At 36.8% G+C, this 10,730-nt stretch overlaps 3 protein-coding genes across 3 annotated transcripts in view; all 3 read left to right on the forward strand.

Annotated features, from left to right (window-relative positions):
• Nucleotides 1-3,312: 3,312 nt before the first annotated feature.
• LOC132176126 (dehydration-responsive element-binding protein 1A-like) lies at nt 3,313-4,170 on the forward strand. The gene has a single exon (XM_059588254.1). The coding sequence runs from the start codon at nt 3,332-3,334 to the stop codon at nt 4,013-4,015; it is 684 nt and encodes a 227-aa protein (XP_059444237.1). The 5' UTR covers nt 3,313-3,331; the 3' UTR covers nt 4,016-4,170.
• Nucleotides 4,171-7,873: 3,703 nt separating this feature from the next.
• LOC132176101 (dehydration-responsive element-binding protein 1A-like) lies at nt 7,874-8,624 on the forward strand. The gene has a single exon (XM_059588226.1). The coding sequence runs from the start codon at nt 7,874-7,876 to the stop codon at nt 8,561-8,563; it is 690 nt and encodes a 229-aa protein (XP_059444209.1). The 3' UTR covers nt 8,564-8,624.
• Nucleotides 8,625-10,368: 1,744 nt separating this feature from the next.
• The window catches only part of LOC132174362 (protein HOTHEAD-like), a 2,908-nt gene continuing 2,546 nt past the window's right edge, over nt 10,369-10,730 (forward strand). Inside the window, exon 1 of the mRNA XM_059586029.1 lies at nt 10,369-10,501. Within this exon, the coding sequence (XP_059442012.1) occupies nt 10,369-10,501 (133 nt within the window). The remainder of the gene's footprint in view (nt 10,502-10,730) is intronic.

Consider the following 10,730-nt stretch of genomic DNA (forward strand, 5'->3'; position numbering starts at 1 on the left):
ATTTATTTATCTATTTCAATTCTAGTAGGGTTTGTGGAGTTGTAGTTAGATAGAAATTCTATGTTCTATTCTACTACTAACTACTGCAACGTAGGTAGAGGATGAGGTCTATTCTAATATTTCAATGTAAAGGATTAGTGAAATAGGTATGTTCCTAAATCTCTAACTCCTCCTACTATACGTTATAATAGGACTTATCCCTTAGATAAATGATCATGTATCCTAGTAGGTTAAGGAGTTTGTCTCCGAGTTTAATTCTTGTAATCACTTCTATTTAAAGTCAAGGCTAAGAAATAAAATGCATGCAAATTTAATCTCCAAACCTTATGTTTGAAAAAGGTCTAAGTTCCCTCAAAATCTAAGGTCTAGATTATCTCAGAACCTAAATTCTATCAAAATAGGTAGGAAACGTAAATAAAGGATGAGGTCTATTCTAATATTTCAATGTAAAGGATTAGTGAAATAGGTATGTTCCTAAATCTCTAACTCCTCCTACTATACGTTATAATAGGACTTATCCCTTAGATAAATGATCATGTATCCTAGTAGGTTAAGGAGTTTGTCTCCGAGTTTAATTCTTGTAATCGTTTCTATTTAAAGCCAAGGCTAAATAGAAATAAAATGCATGCAAATTTAATTCTCAAACCTTGTGTTTGAAAAAGGTATAGGTTCTTTCAAAATCTAAGATCTAAGTTCTTTCAGAATCTAAATTCTATCAAAATAGGTAGGAAGAAAAAGTCAAATTTGGATTCTCCTTTGATCAAAAGGTGTATTACTCGATCTGTTATGCATTCACGCAACATCACCAGGAGAGCATCGACGCTCTCTTCTCACTCTGGTCTTGGACCTTAAATTAAGCCTCTAGTTTTGAATATTTTTTGGGTTGTACTATGATGTGGAACAGGAAATGGGCATGTGGTTTGTTGGCCATAAAGAAGAAAGAAAGAAAAATAGGAGAAGGAGAAGATGAGTTGCGTGAAAAGGTGAGAGGAGAGAGAATTGAGTTTTTTTATATTTTAATAAGCATAAGGATTGTTACAATGGAACCCACTATAGCGATCTTCATGTTTGTGGCAGATTTAAGAATTCTATTGTGGGTATTTTCTTGTGATTTTTTTGATATTTTTTTCTAAATGTAGGGAACATAGCCACTCATAAGAGAGCTGCTGAGATGTCCTGATATGCAACCACAAAGTTGAGAAAGGTCTCGGACATGAAGTCATGAGGAGCAGATAATCATAATTAAAGCCAAGAGCAATTCCTTGGTCATTGTGATGATTTTTCAGAATTTATTGATTACCATAATCTGCATATATATATATATGGGCAAATAACTTCAAGAGCAAAGATCCTTTCAAAGAAGTGTAGAAAGTTACGAGAATTAGGTAGAATTTTAGTTAATAAGGATGAGTAGTTATCAATTAAGATTAAAGTTAGTTTTATTAGGTTTATCATTAGTTGGGTATTTTCCATATAGATAACCTTATACTTTTCTATGGATGACCTCATGCACTTCTCTCCGATCCTCCTTTCTACAAAACTAAAATGGTCCCAAAAAAAAAAAAAAAAAAGAGGTGAAATGACCATTTTACCATCTTAAAATAAGAAGGAGAGGATCCGGGTCCCTCCCCTAGAGTCAATCTCATTTAAGATGGAGAGGATTCTGGTCCCTCCACCAAATCAGCTATTTTTCTTCAGGAAAATTTGCAAGGGTACCTCGACCGACCCTTCTCTTCCATTAAACACTAAAGTCATCACAAAAATCTTGCCTTCGAAGAAATTTTAATCAAGATGAAAAATCCCTCTAGAAATCCCATGTGGTCCAAGTGAACGCGTGGGAAAAAAAACTGAGAAAATCGATCCAAGAAATTAACCCCACAATCCAACCTGGCCAACCCATTTATCTTTTCTTTTTCTTTTTTTTGGTTTAGGTTTTTTAATACTTTAATCTTTTTAATTATTATTATTTTTTTTTTAATTTTTTAAGTTTTAATGAATTTTTTAAACCTAATTTTTAACAGTGAAAAAGAGTACCGTTTAGTGAAAAAGGGTACCGTTTTTCACTACAGCATGACTACCGCATGCAAGCAGATCCCTTCATTCAAGGGTTCACGAAAACGACGTCATTTATTGCTTTGCTTTGTTTTAACTACCGAAGAGTATGGACCAGGATATTCTGTGGTGTATATATGTTATTAGAATAACAAGCACAGACCATTCAATTCAAAGCTTATATCTAGGCCTGATACAATAAATACCAAATTATTGACCATTTTTTTATATTTTTTTCAGACCAAAACCAAAAGATATTTTCAAAACTCTAATAATTTTTTTTTTTTTTTCCAGATATTCAGAGAGATCACCTCTTCTTTTTTCTTTTTTTCTTCTGAATTTTGGAGGGCCAAAGAGATTTTTTATTTTTAGATTTTTAGAACAGCCATGAAGATAACTATTTCTTTTTTACAAAAAATAAAAATAAAAATACATAAATGAATGTTTTCCAGAATTTTAGGGATCACAGTCATATAATTTATAAAATTCTACTCATATTTTACCAACTGAATTGTCAAAGACGAAGCTGACGATACCGAATATTTAAGCTGTTAATTTGTTTTTCAAAGTTGTTTGAATACCACCAAGGTAGTAGTTGAGTTGGTAGAAGAATTTTTTTCATCTTAGTGGTCGCGTGTTCGAATCTGCTTGCGGTAATAGATGCGTGAACCATATGCTACTATGAATGGGCTCTACCGGCTTACATTTTGGTGGGGTTGTGGTAACGGGCTCGCCTTCTTAGGCAGTAGCTATAGCTCAAATCGGACATTCTACAGCGGATGAGAACTCCAATGGTCATGCCCAAGGGAAAAACTACACCGGTCGCCCCTTCCTATCCTTTTAATTAAAAAAAAAAAAAAAAAAGTTGGTTGAATACCCATAGATGACTTGACTGATCATGAGAAGACGGAAACAAAGTTTTAACTGCTGGCTCGCATATCAATAAAAATGAAGAAATAAAAACGTGCTGTTTTGAGTGCCTAACTCACACTTGCGCCACGTCAGCTACTCACACAGTCACACGTCCCAAACACTTGCTTTACTGTGTTATGCAAGCTGGAGAGGAGAAGAAGTCCAAGATAGACACGTGGAGGAAGACATGTCAAAACCTTGTACATTTTTTAGTCTTGTGGGATCAACAGCTCATCCATTCCGTGTCCGTGTGAAAGCCGCAGCCACTTGACCAAAATAACCTTTACACCAAAGCTATAAAAGGTTCTCTCTCCCTCGCTCACTCACTTTAAAACACTTGCACTTTCAGTTACTCACTCAATCTCAAATGGATATCTTCACCCTATACTCAGAACCCCATCCATTTGGGTCACCGGCTGAGAACTCGGAGACTGCTTCTTCCTTGTCCGACGCCGGCCACCACTCGGAAGAAGAAGTTATACTGGCTTCCAGCAAGCCCAAGAGGCGCGCGGGGAGGAAGAAATTCAAGGAGACAAGGCACCCCGTGTATCGCGGGGTTAGGAGGAGGAACAACAACAAGTGGGTTTCCGAAATGCGGAAGCCCAAAGAGAAGACAAGGATATGGCTTGGGACCTACCCAAGTGCTGAGATGGCAGCACGGGCGCATGACGTGGCGGCTTTGGCGCTTAGAGGAACCTCTGCTTGTCTCAACTTCGCCGACTCGGCTTGGAGTTTACGTATGCCGGCTTCAACGGATGCCGGAGAGATAAGGAGGGCTGCTGCAGTGGCGGCGGAGGGATTCCGGCCGAGTGATGATCAGTTTGTTGAGGAGGATTGCGGAGAGAGCGTGAAGGGTAGTTGTGAAGAGGTAGTTTTGGATCATCATCATCAAGAAAGTGTGATGTATTTGGATGAGGAAGCTCTGTATGACATGCCTGGATTGCTGGTGAAAATGGCTCAAGGGCTTCTACTATCTCCTCCTCCCTTTGTCGATCAGGATGAAATGGAAAGCAATGCTGATGAAGTTTCTTTATGGAGTTTCTCAATCTAATAATAGAGTTAGGAAAAGTTTGCAGAGTGCATACAAAAGTGTGTCTCTTTCTGTTCATTTTTTTCCTGTGGTTTTCACAGGCATAAAGCTTACGTTATAAAATATGTAAAAAATCAAATTGGGTTGGTAGGACCCTTGGGATAGCTAGGTTTGATATTCCTTCTCATCAGTGTATTTTTTCAATTGTTTTACTATTTTTTTTTTCTAGCCAAAAAATCATTGTATTATTACAAATTGTTAATTTACAAATTACGAGTGGAAAGATTTTTTACCATATCCAGTTTCTTAACACTTTGTACAAATTATTGTACGTCTGTACAGTCACCTTATCCATTATCGTGTATTGTGCTTGCTGCCTTTTTAACCTGTCTTTTTCTACTTAAAAAGTATAGCTCACTGACCATGCTTAGTGAGTGTGTATACATTTTTGTAATAAATTGGTTACTGCTTTAATAACTTGTTGATAAGATGTATTGTATGATATGATATACTAGTACGTGCGATATAATATTCATTGGCTTATTATATAAACTTAATTTTATGGTCAAATGTGTGTGTTGTTATATTGGCCTTAGATCCAATAGTTATTTCGTGACCAGCACAGTCTTAACGATCGGTCACTATATGACGTACATTATTAGTAGCGTGGGCCACTCGAGGTCAGACTCAGTCGTGCTACTAGTGTTATGAACAATAACGTACAATGGTCGGGGCACCGACATTATATTACAAGTCACTCGGGACAGAGTCAACCCTGCTGAAAATAAGTAATATATCGAGTAGACCATATATGATAGTTATGACCTATAAAACAGTAATTTTTCTGCATTTAAATACTTAGGCGATTGCAACCAGGAGTACACCACCCTTTATCAAACCAAACGATATTTTCAAAGTGTATTAACGGAGATAACACCTCTTTTCAATTATATCAAAACTACACGTTTATTTCCATATAATAATAATGAGCTCATATCATACCCAATTGTAAGGTTTACTTACTAACTCGTTAAACTTACGCGCTTATTACTCTAATAGTGAGCTTGTTCCTAAAACCCAAGAGTTGTACGGTTGCCACCACATTATTTACTTTAAGATCTTCATGCTATTATCAGGTTTGCTTTATATTATTGTTAGCTGCTTCATGTCTTTGATTGGAGGATTATACTTGCACCTGTAATGATTTATAGATTTCTCAGATTTATTTTATATTCCTATACATTAACTCTGATAATGCTTAGAGGAACGGTTCCCCATTTAGCCATCAGTTGATTAAACTTGAGTAATTACTAATAACCCTGCCAAACTGGCCAATGTCAATTTTGGGGGTGTCACAACTGGAGCCATGGAAAATAACGCGGTCTCTAATACCAACTGATGAAACACGACTTAGTGAGATGCAAAGAAAATTGTATCAAGAAGAAGGGATAGATAATTCTAGATCTTGAATTTATCAAAGATCTAAGAATTCTTCTTAAAACGATAGAGTCTATTTAGGATTTGAAGGAAAATATGAAGAAAGCTCAACTCTAAGACTTATTATTGATAAAAACTCACATATAATCAAAATATGCGTTCTAGGGTATATAAAACATGTATTTATAGGCCCCTAAACTATAAACCTAAAATTAATACGAAATAGAGTCGGAATTGAAATTCTATGATGCCCATCTGAACGGGACATACTCCTGTCCGGACTGGCACTAACTAAAAGTGCATAAATTAAACACAGAGTCGTCCAGCTTCCCAATCTTTCATTTGCAACCCGTTTTGACCTAGTAAATATTGTAATTAACCAAACCTACATGACTTTGTAGATATTTGAGTTAGCTTCCCAACGCAGCAAAGTTTTTTCCAATCAGAGGTCTAAAACTCTATATATGATATTTTTAGTAAAACTCATCTTGTGCGAATTTCTTCATACATAATCCTCGATACCTAGGTTAGAGAAAATTCACCTTCGAATTCGTATTCTCATCATTCGAATTGCTAGTGAACGAAACTCAAGCAATGACCCATCTAGTAATACTTGTAGGGGATGAGTTCCAGCCTACATCGAATTGCCTCTGGAGCCCTTTGCTTTGCCATTGGTTGCAGCCCTTTGGGGCCACTTTAGTTTCCTCTATGGGCGCATCGGATTGGTTAGGGGTTATTGTTTGTATTGTTCATCCATTTTGGGTTTTATCATGTTGTAATTCCCATTTTCCCCTCCCCATATTGAATAAGAAAAAAAAACTTTGCTTTAATTCTCTTAACGGTTAGGTTCTTAAATAAGTAATAGAAGGAAAAATTTGCAAGATTTAAGAATAATTTTACTGATAAAAGAACAAAAATTTATCCGAGGCAACCACAAAAAGTCGACTGCTAATAATTTATTATTATTATTTTATTTTTTTAAGTGTGAGAGACCACGTGAGAACTTCAAATGTTGTCGGATATGCAACCACAAAAGTTGATAAAGGTATCTGACATGAAGCCAAGAGCAATTCCTTGGTCATTGTGATGATTTTTCAGTATTTATTGATTACCATAATCTGCATATATGGGCAAATAACTTCAATAGCAAAGATCCTTTCAAAGAAGTGTGGAATGTTAGGAGAATTAGGTAGAATTTTAGTTATAATAAGGATGATTAGCTATCAATTAAGATTAAAGTTAGTTTTATTAGGTTTATCATTATAAGTTGGGTATTTTCTATAGATAACCTCATACTTTTCAATGGATGACCTCATGCTCTTCTCTAGAGTCAATCCCAGTAGAGCTTCTTCCCTTCTAGGCTGCTTAGGTCAATCTATCAGCCATTTTTCTTCAGGAAAACCTGGAAGGACACCTCGACCCGTCTCTTCCAGTAAACACTAATTAATTAAAGTCATCACAAAAATCTTGCCTTGGAAGAAATTTTAATCAAGAAAAAAATTCCTCTAGAAATCCCATGTCGTCCAAGTGAACGCGTGGGAAAAACCGCGTACATAACCAGATTTTTTGTTTAAATTTCAAGTGACAACATATATCTTCTGTTGTGAACACGAATGGATTAGCCCTTCGTTCATTTCTTCATGCAAGGGTTCACGAAAACGACGTCATTTATTGTTTTGTTTCAACTACCGAAGAGTAATATGGACCAGAATATTCTGTGGTGTATATATGTTATGAGAATAACTAGTGCAGACTATTCAATTCAAGGGTTCTCTCTTTAATTAGAGCCGGCTCCTCCTACCAGTCTAATTAGGATTTTTTTTTTTTTTTTTATTTGAATTAGAGAATATTCAGTTAGTGATAGTGGATGAGTATTTTTGTTCATTCAAAAAGTGAAAAGACAAAAAAATCCTTCCATTACAACTAACTAGATATTCTCAAATTTTATAAGTGGTGCTTAATTCAATTAAGACATCAAAATTCCCTATAATTAACTATTTGAATTGTAATGGTTAATTAACAATTGAATTCATTTTATTTCCCATAGATGACTGACCATGAGAAGATAGAAACCACACAAGAGGTTTAACTGGCTGGCATATCATAAAAAGAAGAAATAAAAACGCGCTATTTTGATTGCTTAACTCACACTTGCGCCACGTCAGCTACTGACACAGTCACACGTCCGAAACACTTGCGCCACTATGTTATGCAAGCTGGAGAGGAGAACAACTCCAAGAAAGACACGTGGAGGAAGACGTGTCAAAACCTTGTAATTTTTTTAGTCTTGTGGGGTCAACACCTCATCCATTCCGTGTCTGTATGCAAGCCGCAGCCACTTGACCAACATTACCTTTACAGTACCAAAGCTATAAAAGGATCTCTCTCGCTCGCTCACTCACTTTAAAACACTTGCACTTTCAGTTACTCACTCAATCTCAAATGGATATCTTCACCCGATACTCAGAACCCCATCCATTCGGGTCACCGGCTGAGAACCCGGAGACTGCTTCTTCCTTGTCCGACGCCGGCCACCACGCGGACGAAGAAGTTATACTGGCTTCCAGCAAGCCCAAGAGGCGCACGGGGAGGAAGAAATTCAAGGAGACAAGGCACCCCGTGTATCGCGGGGTTAGGAGGAGGAACAACAACAAGTGGGTTTCCGAAATGCGGAAGCCCAATGAGAAGACAAGGATATGGCTTGGGACCTACCCAAGTGCTGAGATGGCAGCTCGGGCGCATGACGTGGCTGCTTTGGCGCTTAGAGGAACCTCTGCTTGTCTCAACTTCGCCGACTCGGCTTGGAGTTTGCGTGTGCCGGCTTCAACGGACGCTGGGGAGATAAGGAGGGCTGCTGCGGTGGCGGCGGAGGAATTCCGGCCGAGTCATGATGATCAGTTTGTTGAGGTGGATTGCGGAGAGAGCGTGAAGGGTAGTTGTGAAGAGGTAGTTTTGGATGATCATCATCAGCAAGAAAGTGTGATGTATATGGATGACGAGGCACTTTTTGACATGCCTGGATTGCTGGTGAATATGGCCGAAGGGCTTCTTCTATCTCCCCCTACCCACTGTCTAGAGGATGACATGGAAAGCAATGCTCTTGAAGTTTCTTTATGGAGTTTCTCAATTTAATAATAGAGTTAGGAAAAGTTTGCAGAGTGCATACAAAAGAGTATCTCTTTCTGTTCATTTTTTTCCTGTGTTTTTCACAGGCTTAGAGCTTAGGTTATAAAATATGTAAAAAATCAAATTGGGTTGGGTAGGACCCGTGGGATAGCTAGGTTAATTTGATATTCCTTCTCATCAGTGTATTTTTTCAATTATTTTACTATTTTTTTTTTCCTAGCCAAAAAATCATTGTATTATTACAAATTGTTAATTTACAAATTTCGAGTAGAAAGATTTTTTTACCAAATCCTGTTTCTTACCACTTTGTACTAATTTCTTTACGTCTGTACAGTCACCTTATCCATTATCCTGTATTGTACTTGCTGCCTTTTTAAACTCTCTCTTTTTCTACCTAAAAATTATGGCTCACATAAGAGGGATGCCGCGATGGATTCACACATAACAGAGAGGTTTAATGGGGGAGTATAAAAAGATCGAGTCCGATATTAGAAATATGTATAAGTTTGTGTAGTTAATATATTATAATTGAGCTCAAATTCGTAGGCTTAAGCTTTTAAGTTAAGTGGTATCTCAATATGTTATATTATCATCTCACTAAAAGCCTCTTGTATACTAAGAGTTAAAAGATTGAAAATGGAACTAAGCAAGATAAAAAATAAGGATTACGACGAAGAAAAAAAAAGAAGACCATTATAAAAGAAAAAAACAGATTAAAGACTAAAATTTTATTCATACTCCAAAGAACAACAAAATATATTATTCGAAAAATAATCTTTAAATATTTTATATGAATATTTACATTCTTGTGCGGATCTTATTCAAAAAATAATGTTCAAATCTTGTGTCTAATTCTCTGCATCAGCCTTCTCGGGTTGGAAAGAATTCATCTTTGAATTCAAATCATCTTTGTCTTAAAGTTTTGAATGTCCAATTAATCTCTTCCATCATGTAGTACTTTTCAACACTAGAGCAACTTAATACCGGAAAAAAAAATATTTTGCAACTTATCACAACATGATGACTCTGAATATTAGATTTAAAGTTATTCACACCAACTTTGCATAAATCAATCTTTACACACCCTTCATTTGTTTTCTCTAATTCACACTCCATAAAAGCCTCACAAGAAGGATCGATTCATTATTTTTTTATCACAAAAATTAAAATTGACATCCAACATGCCGAAACCATAAACCAAATTAATTACTATTAGAAGAATTTGATAGAAATATTTTAATCTCAAGGAAACCAACATAATTAATTTCCTCATGACTCAACTGAGATTCTATATTTTGTGGACTTCCATCAATTAGATGATAGTATTGTTTTCTTCAATAAATTTTATTGCATTAACCACAAAACTTAATTCCTTCAATAAATCTTTTTCGTCATCATAGATATCATAGATTGGTATTTGTAACATTCTTTCTCCAATTGGTATGATATTGTCCGCTTTGGGCCAAGCCTGCACGATTTTATTGTTGAGTTTACCCCCAAAAGGCCTCATACCATTTAGAGAGAGTATATTTCATATAAACACATCATCTTTTCCATACCCAGGCTATGTGGGACATCACAATCACCCTCTCTTAGGACCCAGCGTCCTCGCTGGCAACCCTTATGGGCTTGTGCACGCTCCCCACATCTCAGGCTAGGCTATGGCTCTAATACCTTATGTAATACACCTCACTCCAATGATACACAATATTGTTCGCTTTTGGCTTCCCCAAACTTGACTTCCCAGGAGGTTACCAATCCTGGTACAACTATCGTAGAAACACACTTAACTGCGGAGTTCTGATAGGATCATGACCATCACAGCTTTAAAATGTGTTGTTGTCATTAAAGGTGTAAGAATACATTTAAGTATATCCACATCTCCATACACAGGCGATGTGGGATGCCACAATCACCACCTCTTAGGACCCAACGTTCCCGCTGGTGACCCTCATGGGATTAATTAGCCCATTCTTGGCGTCCCAGCGAGTGCCCGCTTGCAACCTTCATGGGCTTGTGCGCCCTCCCCCCATCTCAAGCTGGGCAATGGCTCCGATACCATTTGTAACAACCTAGGAAAAAGCGCTAACACTACAAAAATCGGGTGAATTTTTTACTGATAGTTTTTGACGTGTGATTTTTGACGTTTATCAACGGTTAAAAGAGTGGGTGT

The sequence above is a fragment of the Corylus avellana genome, chromosome ca3 (genome assembly GCF_901000735.1).
Source record: "Corylus avellana chromosome ca3, CavTom2PMs-1.0".
In the NCBI taxonomy this organism is placed as follows: Eukaryota; Viridiplantae; Streptophyta; class Magnoliopsida; order Fagales; family Betulaceae; genus Corylus; species Corylus avellana.

Bases quoted from the DNA above. Each gene is read 5' to 3' on its own strand.
- LOC132176101 (XM_059588226.1), top strand. From the start codon at position 7,874: ATGGATATCTTCACCCGATACTCAGAACCCCATCCATTCGGGTCACCG.
- LOC132176126 (XM_059588254.1), top strand. From the start codon at position 3,332: ATGGATATCTTCACCCTATACTCAGAACCCCATCCATTTGGGTCACCG.